The sequence below is a fragment of the Papio anubis genome, chromosome 20 (assembly GCF_008728515.1).
Source record: "Papio anubis isolate 15944 chromosome 20, Panubis1.0, whole genome shotgun sequence".
NCBI lineage: Eukaryota > Metazoa > Chordata > Mammalia > Primates > Cercopithecidae > Papio > Papio anubis.
The window spans coordinates 20,667,580-20,691,268 of NC_044995.1; the positions used below are offsets into that span (position 1 = coordinate 20,667,580).

Consider the following 23,689-nt stretch of genomic DNA (forward strand, 5'->3'; position numbering starts at 1 on the left):
CTCACGCCTGTAACCCCAGCACTTTGGGAGGCTGAGGCGGAGGATCACAAGGTCAGGAGTTCAAGACCAGCCTGGCCAATATGGTGAAACCCCATCTCTACTAAAAATCAAAAATTAAAATTAGCCAGGCGTGGTGGCGGGTGCCTGTAATCCCAGCTATTGGGGAGGCTGAGACAGGAGAACTGTTTGAACCCAGGCGGCAGAGGTTGCAGTGAGCCAAGATTTTGCCACTGCACTCCAGCCTGGGAGACAGAGCAAGACCCTGTCTGGGAAAAAAAAAAAAAATTAGAAGGTGATTCATTCTATGGAGAATAATTAAGCAAGGGCTGGTGAAAGGGAGTGCTGAGGGAGGGGTGAATGTGCAGTTACTTATGTACTAAATTTGCTGACCTCACTCCCATCACAGGGACTTCCCACACGATATTACCTCTGTCTGGAGTGTTTCCCCATCAACCCCTGCAGCGATTTTTTAAAAAATTTTTTAATTTTCTGGGTACGAAACAGGTATATTTAGGTATATATATTGAGAGGGTACATGAGATGTTTTGATACTGGCATGTAATGTGTAATAATCATATCATGGAGAATGGGGTCCTGCAGTGATTTTAAAACAGCTGCAAATTATCTGACACTCTTCTTATCAAGATGCGGAGTCTATGACTGCTTTCTATGAATCTGGGTGGGACTGGGATAGCCTCAACCAATAGAAAACAGTGGAAGTGACACAGTGATTTCTAAGGCTATGCGATGAAAGGCAATGCAGCTTCTTGACCAATGTTCTTGTCCACTGGAATGAGCTATAGAACCATGGTGCATCATATGCGAAATGTGACTATGCTGAAGCAGCCATGCTTTGAGGAAGCCCAAACCAATGGAGCTATGTATAGGCATTACAGTCAGTAGTCCCAGTCAGACTGGGAGAAGACCATGGAAGAAGTTCCCGAGGATTCCACTCCACAGCCATCAAGTCTATCAAGTCACCTTTGAGTCCTTCCAGTTGAATCCCCAGACATCATGGAGCAGACAAAAATTGATTCCAACTGAGCCCTGTCCAAACCTCTGACTCCCAGAATCCATGAGCATAATAAAATAATTGTTCTATGCTACTAAGTTTTGGGAGCGGTTATCCAATAAAAGTAATTAGGACAGCCCTTTGTTAACTAGATAATTTCTATCAGCTTACGTGTAAGTTCCTCAGGAATGCTTCTAGACTCCACCAGTGACCCAGCTAGATCAGGTTCTGCTACTGTAACATCTTTCATTTCTCCTTATATCTCAACAGCTATTTTTCTTGTCGATTACACTGTTTGTTTGTTTTTGAAATGGAGTCTCACTCTGTTGCCCAGGCTGGAGTGCAGTGGCACCATCTCAGCTCACTGCAGCCTCTGCCTCCCGGGTTCAAGCAATTCTCCTGCCTGAGCCTCCCAAGTACCTGGGACTACAGGCACCCGCCACCACGCCTGGCTAATTTTTAGTACAGACAGAGTTTTACTATATGGCCCAGCCTGGTCTCTAACTCCTGACCTCAAGTGATCTGCCCGCCTCGGCCTCCCAAAGTGGTGGGATTACAGGCGTGTGCCACTGTGCCCACTCTGATTTCATTTAAATGTATGGTTTGCTTAGAAATATTAGAAACTGGCTGGGTGTGGTGGCTCACACCTGTAATCCCAGCACTTTGGGAGGCCAAGGCAGGTGGATCATGAGGTCAAGTTCAAGACCAGCCAGACCAACATGGTGAAACCCTGTCTCTACTAAAAATACAAAAAAAAAAAAAAAAAAATTAGCCACACGTGGTGGCATGCACCTGTAATCTCAGCTACTTGGGAAGCTGAGGCAGGAGAATCACTTAAACCCGGGAGGCAGAGGTTGCAATGAGCCGAGTTTGCACCACTGCACTCCAGTCTGGGTGACAGAGCAAGACTCCATCTCAAAAAAAAAAGAAAGGTTGGAAACAAGTATTTACCATGTCTGTGACATACAGAAGTTGCTAGCTATCCATCTCATCCCTCCGTTTTATAAATGCAGATATCAAAACAACCCCAATCATATATTCTTCATCATTTTATTATGAAAAGTTTCTAATATACAGCAAAGTTGAAAAATTTTTACAGTGGACATCACTTAGATCCACCACTTAGATCCTACCATGAACATTTTGCTATATTTGCTTTATCTCACATCTACCTATTACCCTATTTATCCATCAACCCAACTCATCTCTGGATGCATTTCAAAATAAATTGCCAACATTGGTATATTGTTCCCTAAATATCTCAGTGTACATACTTTTTTTCTCTTTTCTTTTTTTTTAAAGACAGGGTCTAGTTCTGTAGCCCAGGCTGGAGGGCAGTGGCATGATCTTAGTTCACTACAATACAGCCTTGAACTCCTGGGCTCAAAGTAAACCTCCCGCCTCAGTGCCCCTCTCCATCCCCAGTAGTGGGACTACAAATTGTGTGTCACCACACCTGGCTATTTATTTGCTTATTTATTTTTGTAGAGACGCATCTTGCTGTGTTGCCCAGGGTGGTCTCAAACTCCTGGCCTCAAGTGATCCTCCCGCCTTGGCCTCCCAAAGAAGTGGGATTACAGGCGTATCTTTAACTGGCATGCAATATTTTCTTTTGAGGTAAACTTTACATACAATGAAATTCACACACTTCGCTAAGTTTGATAAGTGCATACACCTGTGTAACCCAAACCTCTTCCCAGCATGGCAACTAGTTTTTTTTTTAATGTGGCCCTCTAAAGCAAGTGTCAGAGAGAGAGAGAAAGAGAGAAAGAGAAATTATCTTTCTTTTTTTTTTTGAGATGGAGTCTCACTCTGTCACCCAAGCTGGAGTGTAATGGCATGATCTCGGCTCACTGCAACCTCTGCCTCCTGAGTTCAAGCAATTTTCCTGCCTCAGCCTCCCAAGTAGCTGGGATTACAGGCACCCACCACCAATGCCTGGCTAATTTTTGTACTTTTAGTTGAGACATTTCACCACGTTGGCCAGGCTGGTCTCGAACTCCTGACCTCAAGTAATCTGTCCATCTGAGCCTCCCAAAGTGCTGGGATTACAGGTGCGAGCTACCATGCCCAGCTGAGAAATCACCTTTTCTAACTGAACTTTAGAAGTTAAGCTGCATTGGCCGGGCACAGTGGCTCAAGCCTGTAATCCCAGCACTTAGGGAGGCCGAGACGGGCAGATCACGAGGTCGTGAGATCGAGACCATCCTGGCTAACACGGTGAAACCCCATCTCTACTTAAAAAAAAATAAAACTAGCCGGGCGAGGTGGCAGGCGCCTGTAGTCCCAGCTACTGGGGAGGCTGAGGCAGAAGAATGGCGTAAACCCGGGAGGCGGAGCTTGTATTGAGCTGAGATCCGGCCACTGCACTCCAGCCTGGGCGACAGAGCGAGACTCTGTCTCAAACAAAACAAAACAAAATAAAACAAAAAAATTAGCCAGGTGTGGTGGCAGGCACCTGTAATCCGAGCTACTCAGAAGGCTGAGGCAGGAGAATCGCTTGAACCCGGGAGGTGGAGGTTGCAGTGAGCCGAGGTCACACCATTGCACTACAGCCTGGGCAACAAGAGTGAAACTCCATCTCAAAAAATAAAATAAAATAAAATAAAACAATGGTGGAGATGGCAGGATTTGCTGGTTAACTGTGGGTGGAAGGGAAAGACAGAAGTCAAAGACAACTCTAAGGTTTTTGGTCTGAGCAGCAAAGGACAGAGCTGAAGAAAGTTGGGGAGCAGCATGCTTAGGGGGAAAGATTGGAAACATTTAGGACCTATGGAATTTGAGATGTCTTTTAAACGCTTGGGTAGAAATGGTGATGAGGTAGGAGCCCAGGGTTTCGGGGCCAGGTCTAGATTAGAGATAGATATTTGAGGATTATCAGAATACAGATGGGGTTTAGTGTCATTAAGCTAGACAAGAGCACCTGTGGGTGGGTGTAGATAGAGATGTCAACGCTATGGCCCTGGGTCATGCCAAAGTTGACATGCTGGGCTAGTGATGAGGCCTGACCAGAGAGGTGCAGAGAGAAGTGCTGGAAGCCGGGAGGGAAAGTGCTTCAAGGAGGGAGGGGTCAGCTGCATCAGACGCTGCTGCTGCTCAAGCAGGTGTGGCCTACAGACTGACCATCATCCAACACTCCAATGACCCTAGTAGCTTCTTCCCCAGAGGACAATCCTTTGGTCCCATTTGAGCCAGGGTTCCTGAGTGAAGTCAGATAAGGTGGGTCCCAGTCTTGCCAGAAGTCTTGTCTGAAACCCCCTCTGCCCCAAGGAAGATATAACCAGAAAGGAGATCTTGTTTCCATGGTCAGGAAAGGGGGGTGCAGGGCAGAGCCACGGGGCGGAGGAGGGTGGGGGGCATTTCCTTAAATTGGCACGACCCCTTGGCCTTTCCAAACAACCCCTTTCTCACAGATAACCAGTAACCGTGTAAAAAAACAAAAACAAAAAAAACAAACCTCGCTGCGTAAAATAGAATCTCTATGTATAATTCAAAGTCGTCTGGCCTCCAGAGAAGCTCCTTCCCTTCGTAGCAGCCTCCTTGGGGACCTGGGGGGCGACCTGGCTGGAGGGGAGCAAGATCCCGGGTCTTTGGCCTGGTCCAACAGGAACGATAATCGGGCATCCGCTTCCCTGGAGAAAGGCCGGGAGAGCAGAGGCTGGGATATGTGCTCAGGCTTAGGATCTGGGGCTGTGGACGGAGTGCTGGAACAGGGGATGAGGAGGGCTGGGTGCCTAACCGGGTCTCAGAGGACTCGGGGGCCCAGTGTCATAGACTCTGGGGATGGAGGATCAGTCACCTTTTCTGCCGTCTCAGCTCTGCCCTCTGGGCTCTTAGCACCTGCAGCACGGGATCGTCCTGGAATTCGCTGCCGTCGGAGTCTGGTGGAGGGAGGAAAGAATGAGCTCCAAGGAGCTGGTCTCTTAGGGGGCTGGCCCACCACCGACATCCGGGAGGGAGCGGACATCACCTTCTGCAGCCTGCAGCAGCCGGGCGGCCTCGGAGAGCAGGGCCTCCGAGGGGGCGCGGTCAGCAGAGGGAGGGGGCGGGGCCAGGGCCTCCGGAGACCCCACCTGGAAGGCAGGCGGCGAGGCCTTGACTGTGGATGCCTGCTCAGCTGGAGAGGGTGGGACCTCGGGCTGCCAGCAGGATCCAGAGGAAGGAGTGGCTTCGCTCTTCCAGATCACTGACCCCGCTGCTGGCGGCAAGGCCTTGGCTTTCCGAGACTCGGCCTTGGCCCGACACCGGGATTCAGATGGAGGGGGAGTGGCCTTGGTTTGGGGTTGTGTGGCCTTAACTTTCAGAGATCCAGCCTCAGGTGGAGGCGGGCCCTCGAAGTGAGAAGGAGCGTCCTCCAGGCTGTCAGGGAACAGCCGAGCTGCCACTACCTGGCCCAGGACACCCCTGAGCTGAGGGCCAGGTCCTTGGCCAGCTGCAGTGACTCCCTCGGCAGCCTCTCGGCGAGGGGCTCTGCTCCTCCGAGACGTGGACCTCAGGCTCTTAGGCTGGGCACAGCTGCTTGGCTCAGGGATGGGTAGGTCCTGGGGAACAGCTGGGGATGCAAGGGTGGAGGCTGGAGGTGCAGGGGTAGAAGCCAGGGGAGCCGGGGTGGAGGCTGGGGGAGCTGGGGTGGAGGCCAGGGGAGCCGGGGTGGAGGCCGGGGGTGCAAGGGTGGAGGCCAGGGGAGCTGGGGGCATGAGGGTGGAGCCCAGATGTGCTAGGGTGGAGGCCGACTGCATGGGAGGAACAGCCCCAAGAGATACCCAAGGCCCAGACTGTGGGGTGCAGAAGAACCCGTGGGGGCTGGGGGCCCAAAAGATGTGTGGAGAGGACATTGAGGGAAAAGGAAGTCTCTCCATATAGAAGGCCTCTGGTGGACCAGGTCCGGCCACACTGCTCCACAGTGGGACATGGTTAGGCTGTGTCCCCAGAGAACCGAGGGTCTCCACTGGAGCAGGAGAGGTCTGTAGACAGATAAGAGAGATCTGAGACCCTCTCTAGAGAGGGTGGAGGGTCCTCAGTCCCCCTCAGATCCAGCCCCTCCTCCAGCTCCCACCAGGCTTCTCCCTCCCTCGACTCACCAGAGTGCGAAGGGCAGGGGTCAGAAGTGGCACCCAAGCTCTGTCACCCTTGCTTCCCTGAGCCTGTTCAAGCTTCCGCCGCTGCCGCCACTGGTACAGAATGTCATCCTCTGGCCGAAGGGGTGCTTGGGAGGAGGCTGGGGCTGGGGTGGGGGTCTGGGCCTGGGCTGGTGCCGGGGATGCTGTAGGGGATGGAAGGTAGAGAGGACAGCGTGAGGCAGGGGCCACGGAGATCAGCAACCCCATGACAGCCTGCACACACGCCCTCCAACTGTGCAGGGGGTTACTCAGATAGGCTCTCCCGATACCGTCCCAGCTCCTCTCTAGGGTGGGAAGAAGGGAAGGGGTCAAAGTCAGGGGAGCAGAGCACTCCTGGGCTTCTCCACCTGTCATCATTCAAGTCTTTGTTATATATATATAGAGAGAGTCTTGTTCTGTCACCCAGGCTGGAGGGCAGTGGTGAGATCACTGCAGTCTCGACCTCCTGGGCTCAGGCAATCCTCCTGCCTTAACCTCCTGAGTAGCTGGGACTAAAGGCATGCGCCACCACACCGGGGTAATTTTTATTGTTTTGTAGAGACGGGGTCTTGCTTTGTTGCCCAAGCTGGTCTCAAACTCCTGGGCTCAAGCCATCATCGTCCCACATGGGCCTCCCAAAGTGCTGGGATTACAGGTGTGAGTCACAGCGCCTGGTCTCATTCAACAAATATTTATTGAGCTGTTCTGGACATTGGAGTTACAGCAGTGACCAGAAGACATATTCCCCAGAATCCACCCACTCCCCTACCCTCTATAGCCCTCGCCCTGCTCCAGCCCCACTCACCCAACCTGGACTCTCAAGCAACCTCCCTGGCCTCTCTACTGTCCTCCAAATCTGTTCCCTACTCTCAGCCAGAGGGAGCCTGTGAATACCCGAGTCAGACCAGGCCCTTCGTGCTTAGGAACCCTCCCTTAGCTGCACCTCTCTCCTGGTAAAAGGCGAAGGCTTTGTCTTTTACACCTGTGGCTCCGTCTGCCTGGAATGCTCTTCCCGCAATTATCGCACGGTGCATTCTCTCACATCCATCAGATCTTGGTCACCTTCCCTGGCTTCCCTATTCAAAACCAGCTGGGCTCATTCTTGTAATCCTAGTGCTTTGGGAAGCTGAGGGGGTGGGGGGATGGTTGAGCCCAGGAGTTCGAGATCAGCCTGAGCAACACAGTGAGACCCCCATCTCAACAAATGAAAAAATAAAAACAATTAGCTGGGCATAGTGGTGCATGCCTGTAGTCCCAGCTATTCGGGAGGCTGAGGTTGTAGGATTGCTTGAGCACAGCAATTACACTGTGATGGCACCATTTATTTATTTATTTATTTATTTTACTTTTGAGACAGAGTCTCTCTCTGTCACCCAGGCTGGAATGCAATGGCACAATCTCAGCTCACTGCAATCTCAGCCTCCTGGGTTCAAGTGATTCTCTCCTGCCTCAGCCTCCTGAGTAGCTGAGACTACAGGCATGCACCACCAAGCACCACTATGTACCACGCACGGCTAATTTTTGTATTTTTAGTAGAGACTGGGTTTCGCCACATTGGTCAGGCTGGTCTCAAACTCCTGAGCTCAGGCAATCCTCCCGCCTCAGCCTCCACACCTGAGCCACTGCACCTGGCCTTTTTATCCCTGTTTTACAGCTGGAGAAACAAGGCCCAGAGAGGCCCAAAGTCCCATAGCTGGTCAGTGGCAGAGCTCGGATTTGCACCCAGGCTTCCCTCAGTCCTTGCCTCTCAGCCCTTACCGGGTGCCCTGGGGTCAGGGCCCTTGCTGGAGTCAGGGATGAAGGTCTCCGAGAGGGGAGAGAGGCCATCGGAACTGGTGGGGAATGAGGAAGTGCTGGCATCGCTGGGGCTGAGGGAGGAGGAGGAGATGGAGGCTTTGCTGCAGGGAGAAGGCAGGAGTGAGGCAATGGAGGTCTGGGCCATGTGGAGCTGCAGTGGGAAGGGTGATGGGGGCGGGGGTACAGGCACCTGCGTTTGAGCAGCCTGGCAGCTCTGCTCTGTAGGCTCAGCGTCTCCAGGTCCAGCAGGGATGAGTTCCATGTGTTGAGATTCTGCAGGGTGACAGGGTCAGACGCCAGCCCCAACCCAAAGGCTGCTGGGAAAAGCGTTCTAAACAGAGGGCCTGGAATGCAGGCTGTGTCACCCTTGGTAACCTCACGTGTCTGCTTAGGATCTGCTCCTCCTCCTCAGGGAGGACAGACCCAGTTTTGCCCTTTGGATTAGCACCTTTTTTGGGGGGCGGGGGGCATGCAGTTTCGCTTGTTGCCCAGGCTGGAGTGCAATGGCATGATCTCGGCTCACAGCAACCTCCACCTCCTGGGTTCAAGCAATTCTCCTGCCTCAGCCTCCCAAGTACCTGGGATTACAGGCATGTGCCACCACGCTCGGCTAATTTTGTATTTTTAGTAGAGATGGGGCTTCTCCATGTTGGTCAGGCTGGTCTCGAACTCCCGACCTCAGGTGATCCACCCACCTCAGCCTCCCAAAGTGCTGGGATTACAGGCGTGAGCCACCAAGCCCAGCGGATCAGCACCTTTCATGGACAAATTATGGTTGGAGTAGGATGGATCCCACCTCCCAGATCAGAGCTGACTCATAAGAGCATTCTCTCCTCTGGTTCACAGTGGTTGGCTCAAGGATGAGTGAATCACAGTGAGCCCTGGGGCTTCGGATGGAGCAATTAGAAAAGCCCCCACTTTCCACTGGAGTCATGGAGCTGGGACCGTGGGAGCCTAGAGACCCCGAGGGCCATCCTGGCTACCATGAGGGGAAAGCCCGCCTGGGACTGAGCCCAAAAAAGAGGAGCACAGAAGTGGGCGTGGTGGCTCACGCCTGCAATCCCAGCACTTTAGGAGGCCGAGGCAGGAGGATTGCTTGAGCCCAGGAATTCGAGACCAGCCTGGACAACAAACTAAAATCCCATCTCTACAAAAAAAAAAAACAAAAAACACAGAAAATTAGCTGGGCACAGTGGCGCATGCCTGTAGTCCCAGGTACTCAGGAGGTGAAGGTTGCAAAGAGTTCAAGGAGTTCAAGTCTGCAGTGAGCCACTGCACTCCAGGCTGGGTGACAGAGTAAGATCCTGTCTAATAAAAAAGAAGAAGAAGAAGAAAAAAAAAGGTTGAGTGCAGTGGTTCACACCTGCAATCCCAGCACTTTAGGAGGCCAAGGCAGGAGGATTGCTTGAGCCCAGGAGTTCGAAACCAGCCTGGACAACAAAGTAAGATCCCATCTCCACAAAAAAAACCAAAAAATTAACTGGGCATGGTGGCGCATGCCTGTAGTCCCAGGTACTCAGGAGGCGAAGGTTGCAAGGAGTTCAAGGCTGCAGTGAGCCATGACTGTGCCACTGCACTCCAGCCTAAGAGTAAGACCTTATCTAATTAAAAAAAAAAAAAAAAAAAAAAACGGCCAGGCTTGGTGGTTCACACCTGTAACCCTAGCACTTTAGGAGGCTGAGGCGGGCGGACTGCCTGAGCTCAGGAGTTCGAGACCAGCCTGGGTAACATGGTGAAATCCCATCTCTACTAAAAAAATACAAAAAAATTAGCTGGGTGTGGTGGTGTGCACCTATAGTCCTAGCTACTTGGGAGGCTGAGGCAGGAGAATTGCTTGAACCCAAGAGGCAGAGGCTACAGTGAGCCGAGATGGCGCCACTGTACCCCAGCCTGAGTGACAGAGCAAGACTCTGTCTCTTAAAAAAAAAAAGCATGAGCCTAGAGAGAGTTGGGTCTCTCCCAACATTATTCAAACACCTGGATCCAGGCATTTCTGGAAACATCTACTTTTGGATTTCTCAATTACATTAGCCAGCAAATCCTCCTTTTCTGTTTTAGCTTCCTTGAAATGAGGATCAGCTCTAATTCTTTTTATTTTTTATTTTTTTTTTGACACAGAGTCTTGCTCTGTCACCAGGCTGGAGTGCACTGGCGCTATATCTCAGCTCACTGCAACCTCCGCTTCCCGGTTCAAGTGATTCTCCTGTCCCAGCCTCCTAAGTAGCTGGGATCACAGGTGCGCACCACCATGCCCGGCTGATTTTTGTATTTTTAGTAGAGACGGGGTTTCACCATGTTGGTCAGGCTAGTCCTGAACTCCTGACCCCGTGATCTGCCTGCCTCGGCCTCCCAAAGTGCTGGGATTACAGGCATGAGCCACCATGCCCAGCCTCTTTTTTTTTTTTTTTAAATAGAGACATGGTCTTGCTCTATTGCCCAGGCTGGAGTGCAGTGGCACAATCACAGCTCACAGCAGCCTTGAACTCCGAGGCTCAAGCCATCCTCCAGCCTCAGGCTCTCAAGTAGCTGGAATTATAGGTGCATACCACCACACCTGGCTCTTTTATTTTAATTTTTTTTTTTTAAGTAGAGGCAGAATCTCACCATGTCGCCCAAGCTGGTCTTGAACTCCTGGCCTCAAGCAATCCTCTCACCTTGGCCTCCCAAAGTGCTGGGATTACAGGTGTGAGCCGCTGCTCCTGATCTAATTCTATCCCAGGGCTGGTGCTGTCAGTTCAGGCACACAAGGGAGGGAGTGAATGGGGTGTCACCTGCTTTATTTCCTGAAGCGGAGCCACAGCGTGGGATGCACTGGTCGCCTTGGCCGCAGTAGGGACAGCTGTATGGGGTCTTCCTTCTGGTTTGTTGGCTCCTGCTGAGAAGCCCCAGTTAAGGGTATGAGGGCCAGGAGGAGTGGCTGCTGGGGGCATTGATCAGCAAAGGTTTAGGGGTGCGGGTGGTGGATGGCACTGAAGGAGGTACCTGCTGCACTTTGACTGCTAGGGTCTGGAGAGTCAGACTGCAGCCACCAAAAGTCAGCTGGGGTTGGGCCTGCAGGCTGGCGCTCCTCTCGACTGGTGGGCTGAGCCTGGCGGAACCTATTTATATACCTGTGAACATCAGGGGATAGCAAGTGAGTGGAGTGAGGAGAGCCAAATAATAATAAGAATAATCATAGCAACCAACGTTTACCAAGCACCATGGCAGAGCCTGGTAGCTATTCCTCAATATCTGCTTTTCTTTCTTATATAGTCACATAACTGTTTTTGAGACAGGGTCTCACTCTGTCACCCAGGCTGGAGGGCACTGGTGCAATCATAGCTCACTGCAGCCCCCAACTCCTAGGCTCAAGAAATCCTCTCTCCTCAGCCTCCTGAGTAGGTGGGACACAGGTGCATGCCACCATGCTTGGCTAATTTTTGTATTTTTATTTATTTATTTGTAATTAATTAGTTTATTTTTTGAGACGGAGTTTTGCTCTTGTTGCCCAGGCTAGAGTGCAATGGCGTGATCTTGGCTCACTGCAACCTCCGCATCCCGGTTCAAGTGATTCTTCTGCCTCAGCCTCCCAAGTCCCTGGGATTAAAGATGTGTGCCACCATGCCCAGCTAATTTAGTAGAGACGGAGTTTCACCATTTTGGTCAGCTGGTCTCAAACTCCTGACCTCAAGTGATCCACCCACTTTGGCCTCCCAAAGTGCTGGGATTACAGGCGTGAGTCACCGCAGCCCTGCCAATTTGTATTTTTAGTAGAAATGGGGTCTTGCCATGCTGCCCAGGCTGATCTGGAACTCCTGGGCTTAAGGGATCCTCCCGCTTTGGCTTCCCAAAGTGCTGGGGTTACAGGCATGAACCACTGTGTCCGACCAGGAATGTAACTTTTAGCTGGGCACACAGCTGCTCTCCTATGGACTATATTTACCAGGTACCCTTGTAGCCTTGTGACTGCGTGACTAAGTTCTTGACAAACAGGGTGTGAAATGTGATTTTGGAAAGCTGATGTGGTTGAAAGCCATTTGCACCATGAAGGAAAGGGCAACGGTCTAGAGTTGGGATGGCAACAAGACAGAAGAAACCTGTGTCCCTGACATCTCAACTATGGGCTGCCACGTCATCCCTGGTGGCTTCTGCCTGGACTGCAGGTGAGGGAGGAATAAATTCTATCTTGTTTCAGCCATAATGAATTTGGGACTCTTTGTTACAGCAGCTGAACCTGTATTCTACAAATCTAAGTGGTCACTATGTGAGAAGCATTGCTAGAGATCATTACAGATAGCAACTCACTGAAAGCTTAAACAGCCCTAGGGGAGGTGTACTATTAGTATACCTGGCAGTGGCTCACACCTGTAATCCCAGCACTTTGGGCGGCTGAGGCGGATCACCTGAGGTCAGGAGTTTGAGACCAGCCTGGCCAACATGGTGAAACCCCATCTCTTCTAAAAATACACAAAATTAACCAGGCATGGTGGTGGGCACCTGTAATCCCAGCTACTTGGGAGGCTGAGGCAAGAGAATCACTTGAACCCAGGAGGGAGAGATTGCAGTGAGCCAAGATCATGCCACTGCACTCCAACTTGGGCAACAAGAGTGAAACTCCATTAAAAAAAAACCAACCAATTTAGAGATAAAGAAACTGAGGTTGGGCATGTAAGTCTGGCCTGTAATCACAGCACTTTTTGGAGGCCAAGGCGGGAGGTTTGCTAGGTGTGGTGGCATGCACCCGTAATCCCAGCAATTCAGGAGGCTGAGGTGGGAGCATGGCTTGAGCCCAGGAGTTTAAGGTTATAGTGAGCTGTGATTGCACCACTGACCTCCAGCCTGAGCATAAGAGCAAGACCCTTTCTCTAAATAAATAAATAAATAAATAAATGAAAAGAGATAAAGAAACTGAGGCCAAGATCATACATAGAGTTAAATGACAGAGCTGGGATTTGAACTCATGCAGTCTAGCACCAGAGTTCTTAACACACACAAAGTGTCTGGTCCTAAAAGAGTGCTGCAGAAACAGCTCTGGTTTTTGATTATTGATGATGATTATTACTGCATGCCTTCTCCCTCCCTCTAACCCAAAGCCTCCTTTTCCCCCAGGGCCGCTGGTACTTACTTGGCCACCACGGAGTCCCCGCTGTCAATCAGGGTGGGTGCTGGGGAGGCCCCCATCTGTCCCTCAGTGGTGCTGGGCGGGGAAGGGGTCCCTGAACTGGATGGCCAGGACTCCTCAAACAGCTCAGGGGAGTTGGGACCTGTGGCTAGAGCCTTGGGAACTTGTGGGAGCCTGGATCTCTGAGACCTGGATGGGCTCAGGGTCTAAGATCGGGGAAAAGCACAAAAAGAAAAAGTATGAGGCCTGATGGGTCATCCCTGCAGGGGAACCAAGACACACACGAAGTCTTAGTCCAGAGAGGAAGAAACACATCCTGTAATGATAACAACCTAGTGTGATGGGGGCTCGGATGAGGAATCTAGGTGGTAGAGAGGGGGACAAGGGCAGGGCCATGGGGAGGGGAGAAGGTCACATGTCTTCCTACCCTCTAGAGGTCATTCTCTTGCTACTGGGCCGGCACTCAGCACTCTTTGAGGGGGGTCCTCACCTTGGGACACCAGGTCTGGCTCCGGGATGGCCAGTAGTGGCTTCGACCCAGGGGCGCATCTCCAAAGGGACTATCTTGAATGGAGAAAACTGGCAGGCTGCAAGAGGAAAGTGGAGTTCAGGCAGCATGTGATTTTGCTGCAGCCCTGGGGAGGGGGACATTAGAGGAGGGCAGAACCGGACAATTGCCATAGATTCCTAGAGGAGAGGGGCTGTCATTTCCATGAAGCACCGCTGCACACTCAGGATAGCGACAGTGGAAGGGTGAGTCCTGGGAGCCCGCCCCTGGAGCAGTCTTAATAGGGAGCAACTCAGGAACTAGTAGCCGGTAGTTCTCAACCCTGGATCCAGTCTAGGAGGGGCTTTTCAACGTTACAGACGCGCGGTTCCCATTCCAGACCAACAGAATCAGGACATCTATTCGTGGGGCTGAGCCTCCGTGTCTTTTTCGCAGCGTCCCAGATGATTGTGAAGTGGAGCTCACGTTAAGAACCGCGGCTCGCCGGGCGTGGTGGTTCAGGCCTGCAATCCCAGCACTTTGGGAGGCTGAGGCCTGTGGATCACTTGAGGTCAGGAGTTCGAGACCAGCCCTACCAACATGGCGAAATCCCGTCTCTACTAAAAATATAAAAAATTAGCCAGGCGTGGTGGGGGGAGCCTGTAGCTCCAGCTACTTGGGAGGCTGAGGCATGAGAATGGCTTTAACCCAGGGGGCAGAGGTTGCAGTGAGCCAAGATTGTGCCACTGCACTCCAGTCTGGGCCAACAGAGCGAGAGACTCTGTCTCAAAAAAAAAAAAAAAGAACCACGGCTGGACTTTATCACCGAGCATTTCCCATAAATTCTTGGGGACACGAAGGCAAAGGGTAGATGGACTACAAGCCCCAGGATCCACTGGGCTCCGCCTCCCCGAGAAAGTTCAAAGACAACGCCCAGGCGTGTCTGGGGGCCATTTCAAAATTAAGAAATTCAGATCTCAAGCCTTCCTTGGACACCTTTAGCGGAAATAATCCCTTGGGGCCACTCAGAAAGGAACATAAGACTCTTCGGGGACCCCCGGAATGCTGAAGGCTACGGCTGGAGCAGCCAACGGCTGTGGAGCATGTTGGGAGTTGTAGTTCCAGTGCGGTGGAGCCCAGGCGACTACAGACCCTATCCCGCCCGTCCCCAGGCTGTGCTGCTCTCGCCCTTGGTCCTCCCCAGCCTCCTGTATTCCCTGGAAGAGCGATCGGCCTCACCTGGGATCCATCCCGCGGCTCCCTCCGCGCTTCCGTCCGCTCTGCTCCTTCACCAAACAGGCCCCGCGCGCATCTCCGTCGCTTAGCAACGCCCTGTCAGCCCCGCCCCTCTCTGTGCCCGCGCAGGCGGTGAGCGGCCTCCAAGGCGACCAATGAAAGAGAGGAAACAAAAGTACCCGGAGGGAGGTGCTTCACGATTGGCTGGGACGACTGCCTGCCCGACAGGGCGCGTTTGATTGGAGAACCTGCCGCGTGTAGCAGTAATTGGCAAGATCATGCACCAATGGGAAGGATCTGAGGCTGGGCCTGAGGTTAGGAGGTGATCTAAAGTACCCTCGCTTAAAAGTCCAGGTTTTTAAGCGCCTTCTTGCTGCAGAAGTCCTGTCCCGACTCCGGTCTAACTACCATTCTTTCTGTTGCAGGGGCAATGGCGTGGGGGCGGGGGGCGCTGTGTTCCCTCTCTAACAGCTATTCCCCCATCAGTTGGGCCAATCAGACCGTCCCGGTGGTCATCTAACCACTTACTTCTTGCTGCAGGAGCAGCTGGTTGCATCAGTTGCCAGGTCTGGGCTCCTGGCCGAGGTAGCGGGATCAAAATGAGCTATTTCGAGCCCCAGCGCGCGGCCCCCGGGGGGCCAGCCTGAACTGTTCATGTTCGCGCCCCCTGGCCGGTGCACACCAGAGGCTGAGTCAGAGGCACAGAATTAGGCCCGGCCTGCCGGGGGACTGGGCCCAAGGCCCGGCTGAGGATGAGGGTAGGGAGGGCCTGTTCTATGTCCTCCTGACATCCTGGCCGGGCTACCGCATTCCCCAGGAATCTGCTCCTAAGACCTCCATCTGCGTCATCCTCAGACCTGCCAGCGGGGAGGCAATGGATTAAAGGGACTGGAAACTCTTCTGTGGGCCTCTTGGGCTCTGGGCCCCAATCACCGCGCTGTGCTCCCCACACCCGCAAGGCTCCGCTGCCTCAGCCTTAGTTTCCCCTTCTGGAAATTGGGGAATCTTCATGACATCTTCTTGACAGCATTTGCCAGGCATCCAGCAAGCGCTTAATAAATGGCCAAGTCATTGTTTGGGTTTCTAAATAAGGCTCTCCTAATGGCCGGGTCTGGCCACGGTCCCAGTGTCCCTGGGCAGCCCTCCGAGGGGCCGGCACAGGGCGAACTATAAATCGGCGGCTGCGCACGCAGGGGCACTGCAACGCGGAGGAGCAGGATGGAGATCCCGGTGCCTGTGCAGCCGTCTTGGCTGCGCCGTGCCTCGGCCCCGTTGCCCGGACTTTCGGCGCCCGGACGCCTCTTTGACCAGCGCTTCGGCGAGGGGCTGCTGGAGGCCGAGCTGGCTGCGCTCTGCCCCACCACCCTCGCCCCCTACTACCTGCGCGCACCCAGCGTGGCGCTGCCCGTCGCCCAGGTGCCAGGCCTGGGGAGGGGGCGAACTCGACCACTTCCAATGCCAGGGGTCTGGGGCAGCCTGGGGTAGGAACGTGTGAGAGAATGTTCCTTGGCCTTGGGCGGGGTGGAGAGTCCGCAGCTCCGAAGGGCTTCCGGAGTTCCTGGGGAATCTCAGAGGCCGGCTCACTGCAGCGGGTGGGAGGTCCCCGTCGCTCTTAGGGGTGTGTGTGTGTGTGGCGGGGGGTCTCAGCTCCAGAGAATAGAAGGCCTGGGTCACTCTAAGGGGAGTCTTGCTTACTCTGAAGGAGGCTGGTGACACGGGAAATCTGGGGAAAAGGAGGCGGGCAGTGACTCCCAAGGGGAAGGAATGTTCTTAGTCTCAGGGAAGAGTTGAGAGACTGTGTGCAGTGGCCCGGTATCTCCAGAAGAGGAGGGGAGGGCCCTGCGACTTGAGGAAGGGTTCCTGGCCACTATGAAGTGGGGGAAGTCTACCAGTAGGTGCTGAGGTCCCGTGACTCGACTGGGAGAGTAAGCAGAGGATCCTGGAGACGGGGGAAGGGTCATCTCGGCGACTTTGGTGGGACTGGGGGAGAAGGGACCCGGGGCTCTGAGGAGGGAGCTGGGGAATCAGTGCCCTGGGGGGCACGATGACTTCGGATTCGCTGACACCAGGGGAGGGCACAGGTTCCTGACCTTGCAGGGGAAGGGAGCCTTAGCACTGCAGGGAAGAGGGCAACCCCAGATATTACAGGGGGAGGGCGAATCCTCGTTATTCAGGGTGAAGAGGTACTGGGTGACTCCCAGTAGGAAAGCGGACTGCTCAGCTCCGGAGGCCAGAGTGAGCCGCGGCACGGAACCGACGGGGGTGGGGTCTCCCTGGGTGGGTCCCGCGAGCCTGGCCCGGCTGGATAACAGTCCCGCCCGCGCCCGCTGCGCGCAGGTGCCGACAGACCCCGGCCACTTCTCGGTGCTGCTGGACGTGAAGCACTTCTCGCCGGAGGAAATTGCTGTCAAGGTGGTGGGCGAACACGTGGAGGTGCACGCGCGCCACGAGGAACGCCCGGTGAGCCGCGGCGGGGGCGGGGTTGGAGCGAGTACGCGCGCAGCAGGGCCAGAGGGGCGGGGCCGCTCAAGCCTCCCTCCCCTCCAGGATGAGCACGGATTCGTCGCGCGCGAGTTCCACCGCCGCTACCGCCTGCCGCCTGGCGTGGATCCGGCTGCCGTGACGTCCGCGCTGTCCCCCGAGGGCGTCCTGTCCATCCAGGCCGCACCAGCGTCGACCCAGGCCCCACCGCCAGCCGCAGCCAAGTAGGGGGCTGGGCCGCGCCCGCACCCCGGGAGCGTCCTCAGGCTCCCTCTATTGAAGCCGATCTGACTCCGCCCAGCCAGATGTCCCGAGCGCGCCAAGAACTGTCCTCTCACCCACTCCTGGATTCTGCCCTGACCTCCACCCTGGACACTGCCTTGATAACCTAGACCCTTACACTGACACCCTCGCTCTCACACCTCCTCCAGCTTTCGGACCCCACACCGACACCTCGCCGGCTTCCAGACCCCACCAGCACTACCCTAACCCTCAGCCAACAGTCTCAGCCCCACCGACCCACTTTCTTGGCATATAGCCCCACTTAAGACCCCTTCTCTACTTCCTTCTGAGTCCTCTACGAAGATATCTGGGTACTACATTTCCATCCCTTCCCTATTTTGACACCAAATTATGGTGTAGACAGCCCTCCCCCAACCCCAGGCCTGTCAGGCACAATCCCCCCACCTCCCAAATGTCCTGGACTGCACAGACTTCCCACTCCAGACTGTCCAGGCCTGGTTCCCAAGACCTGATCCTTCCCCTATGACCAGACAGTCCACAACGGCCCCGCTCCAGCCCATTTTCTGCTGTGAAACCCCAGCCAGCCACACCAGACTCTGGAACCCTTTTCTGACCACCCCAATTCTTGGACACCTATCCCAGGCCAACCAGAACACCCAACCCCAAACTGTACAGACTCTCCCACCCAAACCTCCCCAGACTCTGCACGAATGTCCTAGGCCCCCTCCCTAACTCTAACCAGACCCCGTCCCCCTAAGTCCCTTTGTCTTGACCCCCAAGTCTTCTTCAACCAGATAATCCTCGGCCACCCACCTCTCACCCTCCTCCTCTTCTCCTTCAAGACCCAGCTGAGCACCGGCTCTGATTCCCTACAGCCTTTCTCCCTGCCACCACTCCCTTACTCTTTCCCAGGCTCACTCTCCCAATAAATGTGCTAGAGCTCTGCCAACTGCTTTGTGTCTGGGCCAGGAAGGATGGACCGGAGCAGACACCAGTGTGGAGTTGGGGGATGTTTACTGGGGTGGGGGGACCTGGGAACATCACTGTCGTTCGTACATCTCTCGTAGGATCTTCATGCTTTCTGAGTAACGAAGCTGGTTCCGATGAGAGGCCTCCTTCCACCTGGGGAGGCAGAGGGAAGACTCAGCAGTTGCAAAAGGCCCTAGGAGGGGCAAGCAGGTTGGGGGACGCTCACCTCTGGCGGATGCGTTTCCAGCGCTGCATGTTGCGATAGATGAGTGTGGAGGGTGAGGGCTCGGGCTCAGAGGGCTGCATGGACAGAGAAGCCAGGTTGAGTAGACATTCCTGAGCCCCACCACATGTGTCCCATAACCCTGGGCCAGCCTGGCATACTCACCTCATCGTCAGGGGTGCCCTGCATCTCAGGCTGCAGTGGGGATGGGATGCGGGATCTGCAGGCATCTCCAGGTGGCCCGGGGGGTGTGGGTGGTGGCAGCTTGTACACATCACGACTCTTGCTGTTGTTGACCTCTGAGCCCTGGGGACACAAGGGCCCCAAGCCAGGCCCAAGAGAGTCAAAGCAGAGGGGCTGGGAATCCACATTCATCCCTCCTGCCTTTCCCAGCAACAAATGGCATGAGGGGCTCACTAAGGGACTCAGACAGGAGGCATGTCTGAAGGGCAGACACCTCAACCAGCCAGGGGGTCAAGTCCGCCTGCCCCAGGGACCCCTGTCTTCTCCTATCCAGCCCAGAGACTCCATCTACACCTGTCAGCCCAGGGAGTCACCTCTGCCTGCCTCAGGGAATCCTGTCTACGGGGTCACATCTGTGCCACCTAGGAAGCTCTGTCCATTTTTGACAGCGTGAAGGGTCCTATATGTCTGTCCTGGGGACCTTTGTCTACCCTCCTGGGCCAGATGGCTTATAGACCCCCATCCGTTCCTGCCCAGCCCATCTGCTCCTCAAGGCCTGGTGGCCACTTCTGTCTGTACTAAGGACCCTTGTCTAGCCCCTCGGCTCTTGGGAACCCCTGATCTTGGAGATCCACATCTAACTGCCCAGGGTAACCCTGTTCCCTGTCCCCCAGGCCAGGTGGCTATGCATGTCTTCCCTAGGGACCTCGATCCACACCCCAGCCTAAGGGTGCACATCTGTGTGCCTGGCCTGATCCAGGATTCATGTGAGGGACCTGTGTCTGTCTACCCCGCTAGCTTAGGGGCAGGATCCTTTAAGCCTATCCACCCACTGCCCTGGCACCAGGCTGCTGGGCTGGGGTCCACTACCCATCCCATCCCACCTCCTCATCCTCAGGCAGCGGGGGCAGGGGTGAGCTGGGAGAGCATTCGCGCTCGCGCACAGAGGGGCTGTTTCGCATCCAGGCACGGCAGATCGGGTACAGTGGCGTGTTCTCGCTGAACTGGGCCAAGTCCACGCTGCGGTCGAACAGCTTGATCACGTATGTGTCTGGGAGGGTGTGGATGGGAGCTGTGTGAGCATCCTCGCATAGGCCCTCAGCTCCTTGCCGACCCTCTAGGGCCACCGTCTACTCACTGGATCGCTGTGGCCCTCCCTCAGCCAGCCCGTCATCCATCTCCCTCCTCTTCTTCCTCCGCTGGTGGGGGAAGCGGGCAGATGGCCTGCGTAGGGAGAGGGAGTGTCAGGACTGGGGTAGGAGCTGAGAGCCTCTAGTCAGCTGGCTGGGACCCTGCCACCTTACCTTTTGCCAGTGGCTGCGATGGAGCAGTCCCTGTGGGGGAAAGACAGTTGACCCTCAGACAAATGCCTGTGCAAAACCCTGCAGAGGGCACCCTGGGGATACTGGTATCAAACCTGAGATGCTCACATGAACCCCACTTGCCTCTTGGGCCTTTTGTCCCACCCACACCCGTGGGGGTCTAGGAGGCAAATGCGAGGGGACCTAAGCTTCTCCTGCCGCAGGGTCTTTGTACAGGTGGAGTGGTCAGGACTTCGATGGAGGTAGTGCTGGGCTGAGCGGTCAGGGCTTGGATAAGGGAAGAAGTTACCAACCACAAACTCTCAGCTCCAAATCCAATCAGAAAAACTCACTTATTATGGGTGTCTGAGGGCGTTTTCCCAGCTTCCTCATCCAGACGCTCCCTAGAGGCAGAAGCGATCTCTCAGCTCAGGGTTCCAGGGCCCCAGAGAAGGAAGGCACCGAGCAGCCTCTCAATTAAGCACCTTCCTCCCCAAGTCAGCCTCTGGGGTCCCACCCAATCCACCCAAGATCAGAGGCCCCAACCTGCCAGGGTGCCTGGCCCTGTGACCCCACGCTGGCCTACCTGTCCATGTGACTCTTCTCCAGCAGACACTGCAAGACGGCATCCAGTTGGTTCCGGGCTTTGGCCATCTCCAGCTCTGGGGCAAGAGGGAACCCAGCAGGAGTCAGCTCCCAGGCCCCAGCTAAGTGGACAGCGGACTGGGTCAGGGAGGGGCATGCGTGCCATCTGCCCTGGCCAATCTCAGAGCCAGGCCCAGGCAGCCTGAAAGGGTGCAGCAGGCAGAGATGGCTGGAGTGATGATGCCAAGAACTCTGAGTTCCAGAGCTGTCCCGCCCAATCGCACTGTGACAGGAGGCAAAGCCAATCACCTTACCTTATGAGCCTTTTGGGTTTTAAAAAAATGTGTTTTAATATGATATAAATATATTAGAAAAAATTGCCGGGCGCGGTGGCTCAAGCCTGTAATCCCAGCACTTTGGGAGGCCGAGATGGGCGGATCACGAGGTCAGGAGATCGAGACCATCCTGGCTAACACGGTGAAACCCCGTCTCTACTAAAAATACAAAAAACTAGCCGGGCGAGGTGGCAGGCGCCTGTAGTCCCAGCTACTCGGGAGGCTGAGGCAGGAGAATGGCGTAAACCTGGGAGGCGGAACTTGCAGTGAGCTGAGATCCGGCCACTGCACTCCAGCCTGGGTGACAGAGCAAGACTCTATCTCAAAAAAAAAAAAAAAAAAAAAAAATTATATAGAGGTGGAGTCTCACCATATTGACCAGGCTGGTCTTGAACTCCTGGATTCCAGTGAGCCATCTCGGCTTCCCAAAGTGCTGGGATTACCGGTGTGGGCCACTGTGCCTGTCCCAGTGGCAAGGTTTAAATACCTATGTATTATACATGATAACTCACTGAATTATCACAATAACTCTTAGGGGTAGATGTGATTTTTTTTTCCTTGAGAAAGGATCTCATGATGTTGTCCAGACTGGTTTTGAACTCCTGGGCTCAAGTGATCCTGCTGTCTCAGCCTCCCAAATAGCTGGGGCTATAAGCACGTGCCATAGAGCCTGGCTCAGATAGATATTATTTTTATTCGTATTTTAAAAAGAATGAAACTGAGGCACAGAGATGTTAGGCCACATGCTCAAAGGCACACAGCAAAGAAATTGCAGAGCTGATGATTTGAACCCAGGCTGTCTGGTTCCAAAGCTGAAGTTATGAGACAGAGGCTCAACCTGAGTGCAGAATCTGGTTGAGGCAGTGGTATAACTTTATTTTAATTAATTAATGTATTTATGTTTTGTGAGACGGAGTCTTGCTTTGTCACCCAGGCTGGAATGCAGTGGCATAATCTTGGCTCACTGCAACCTCCACCTCCTAGGTTCAAGCGATTCTCCTGTCTCAGCCTCCCAAGTAGCTGGGATTACAGGAGCCCGCCACCATGCCTGGCTAATTTTTGTATTTTTAGTAGAGATGGGGTCTTACCATGTTGACCAGGCTGGTCTCGAACTCCTGACCTCAGTGATCCGCTGGCCTCGGCCTCCCAAAGTGCTGGGATTACAGGCGTGAGCCACCACACCTGGCCAACAGTGGTATAATTTTAAATCTGAATTCAATCTGAATGAGCTGACATTTAAAAATTGGGAGATTTCTTTTCTTCTTTTGAGACAGAGTCTTGCTCTGTTGCCCAGGTTGGAGTGCAGTGGCGTGATCTCAGCTCACTGCCACCTCTGCCTCCCGAGTACAAGTGATTCTCCTGCCTCAGCCTCTCAAGCAGCTGGGACTACAGGCGTGTGCCACCATGCCCAACTAATATTTGTATTTTTAGTACAGACAGGGTTTCACCATATTAACCAGGTTGGTCTCAAACTCCTGACCTCATGATCCACCCACCTCAGCCTCCCAAAGTGCTGGGATTACAGGCATGAGCCACCATGCCCGGCCAAAATTGGGAGATTTCACCTAAAACATCCTGTTTGGGCTTTTTTTTTCCCCTCAGGAAATGAGATCTAGGCCCACCCTCCTGCCCAGTGAGCCTGTGGCTGCCTCCCATCATCACAGAACTTGAGGGAGTGATGATGTTATGCTGTCCTACCTTTGAGAAGTGTTTGCTCTGCCTTTCTGACTGGTGGGAGCTCTGGCTCTAGTGCTCAGAGCCAGGAGGGGACACCTGGGAACTTGCCTGACCAGTCCAGGGACTTCCTGAGAAGCTCAGGAGACACAGGGATTCAAACATAGCTCAGAGGAAAGACAGAGTGAGGGTGGGGATGGGAGTAGCTGAGATTGCAGCAAAGCCTTGGGCGGATGCAGAGGGTACGGATCTCTCCCCAGGCCCAGCTTCTCTCCTGAACCCCCGACTTGGGCCTGAAGCCTCCCTCTCAAGGGTCGCCTCACTGTCCCCAAGTTCCTCCCTGTACCTCACCATGAATACCCCTCTCTCTCCCCTACCCCAGCCCAGCAATCCCATGACCTGTCCACTAGGCCTCCCTAGTGTCTCTCCCACCTACCTCCTCTCCACTCTACCCATGCTGGTCCAGACCTTTGCTCCCCCTGGGCTCCCACCTCAGTATCCCCTTCTGATCCACCCTCCACAAGGCAGCCAGGGGAATCTTCCAGAAAAATAACAAACCTGACCCTGATCTTCCCCTGCTTGGAACCTTCCATTGGAACCTTCCATGACTCTACAGCACCCAGGGGTGGAGTCTGCACTCCTCAGCCTGGTACTAAGAGATGTATACCTTCCCTCACCATCATTTGTGGTCAGACCCACTTCACTTTTCTTTCTTTTTTTTCTTTTCTTTTCTTCTTTCTTTCTTTTTCTTTCTTTCCTTCCTTCCTTTTCTTTCTTTCTCCTTTCCTTTTCCTTTCCTTTCCTTTTTCCTTCCTTTATCCTTCCTTCCTTCCCTCCCTCCCTTTTCTTTCTTTTTTTTTTTTTTTTTTTGAGACGGAGTCTGGCTCTGTCGCCCAGGCTGGAGTGCAGTGGCCGGATCTCAGCTCACTGCAAGCTCCGCCTCCTGGGTTCACGCCATTGTCC

The 23,689-nt window shown here is 54.0% G+C and overlaps 3 protein-coding genes across 11 annotated transcripts in view; 1 reads left to right on the forward strand and 2 right to left on the reverse strand.

The window, feature by feature from the left end:
* Positions 1-4,474: 4,474 nt before the first annotated feature.
* PROSER3 (proline and serine rich 3) lies at positions 4,475-14,836 on the reverse strand. 6 transcript variants are annotated; one of them, XM_009194184.3, is made up of 11 exons: positions 14,736-14,830; positions 13,500-13,596; positions 13,013-13,215; positions 10,891-11,018; positions 10,680-10,780; positions 8,099-8,181; positions 7,870-8,009; positions 6,094-6,275; positions 4,983-5,976; positions 4,812-4,893; positions 4,475-4,644 (listed from the first exon to the last, which is right to left on the reverse strand). In XM_009194184.3, exons 1-11 carry the CDS (start codon positions 14,744-14,746, stop codon positions 4,503-4,505), a joined length of 2,163 nt encoding a protein of 720 aa, XP_009192448.1. In that variant the 5' UTR covers positions 14,747-14,830; the 3' UTR covers positions 4,475-4,502. The 6 variants fall into 6 exon arrangements, with proteins under 6 accessions (XP_009192448.1, XP_009192451.1, XP_017807882.1 ...); XM_009194187.4 differs by having other exon boundaries at positions 10,680-10,783; XM_017952393.2 differs by having other exon boundaries at positions 13,500-14,020; positions 14,736-14,793.
* A 35-nt stretch (positions 14,837-14,871) lies between these two features.
* HSPB6 (heat shock protein family B (small) member 6) lies at positions 14,872-18,402 on the forward strand. Of its 3 annotated transcripts, none has more exons than XM_009194189.4 (4): positions 14,874-15,046; positions 15,273-16,148; positions 17,070-17,192; positions 17,280-18,402. In XM_009194189.4, exons 2-4 carry the CDS (start codon positions 15,951-15,953, stop codon positions 17,439-17,441), a joined length of 483 nt encoding a protein of 160 aa, XP_009192453.1. In that variant the 5' UTR covers positions 14,874-15,046; positions 15,273-15,950; the 3' UTR covers positions 17,442-18,402. The 3 variants fall into 3 exon arrangements, with proteins under 3 accessions (XP_031515479.1, XP_009192453.1, XP_009192454.1); XM_009194190.4 differs by having other exon boundaries at positions 15,550-16,148; XM_031659619.1 differs by having other exon boundaries at positions 14,872-16,148.
* A 51-nt stretch (positions 18,403-18,453) lies between these two features.
* The window catches only part of LIN37 (lin-37 DREAM MuvB core complex component), a 7,766-nt gene continuing 2,530 nt past the window's right edge, over positions 18,454-23,689 (reverse strand). The window contains exons 2-9 of one of the 2 annotated variants that reach the window (XM_031659617.1): positions 20,719-20,839; positions 20,486-20,536; positions 20,136-20,165; positions 19,970-20,055; positions 19,716-19,882; positions 18,814-18,954; positions 18,652-18,725; positions 18,454-18,578 (exon numbers count right to left, since the gene is read on the reverse strand). In XM_031659617.1, the coding sequence (XP_031515477.1) occupies positions 18,497-18,578; positions 18,652-18,725; positions 18,814-18,954; positions 19,716-19,882; positions 19,970-20,055; positions 20,136-20,165; positions 20,486-20,536; positions 20,719-20,839 (752 nt within the window). In that variant the 3' untranslated portion in view covers positions 18,454-18,496. The remainder of the gene's footprint in view (positions 18,579-18,651; positions 18,726-18,813; positions 18,955-19,715; positions 19,883-19,969; positions 20,056-20,135; positions 20,166-20,485; positions 20,537-20,718; positions 20,840-23,689) is intronic. The other variant, XM_031659618.1, reaches the window with a different exon arrangement.

Excerpts from the sequence above, each read along its gene's own strand:
- PROSER3 (XM_009194187.4), bottom strand. Across the intron at positions 8,182-10,679 it reads CGCTTCAGGAAATAAAGCAG|AATCTCAACACATGGAACTC; the intron begins GTGACACCCCAT and ends GTCACCCTGCAG. Across the intron at positions 6,276-7,869 it reads CCCTGACCCCAGGGCACCCG|CATCCCCGGCACCAGCCCAG; the intron begins GTAAGGGCTGAG and ends CATCCCCTACAG.
- HSPB6 (XM_031659619.1), top strand. The coding sequence starts at position 15,951 with ATGGAGATCCCGGTGCCTGTGCAGCCGTCTTGGCTGCGCCGTGCCTCG. Across the intron at positions 16,149-17,069 it reads TGGCGCTGCCCGTCGCCCAG|GTGCCGACAGACCCCGGCCA; the intron begins GTGCCAGGCCTG and ends CGCTGCGCGCAG. Across the intron at positions 17,193-17,279 it reads CGCGCCACGAGGAACGCCCG|GATGAGCACGGATTCGTCGC; the intron begins GTGAGCCGCGGC and ends CCTCCCCTCCAG.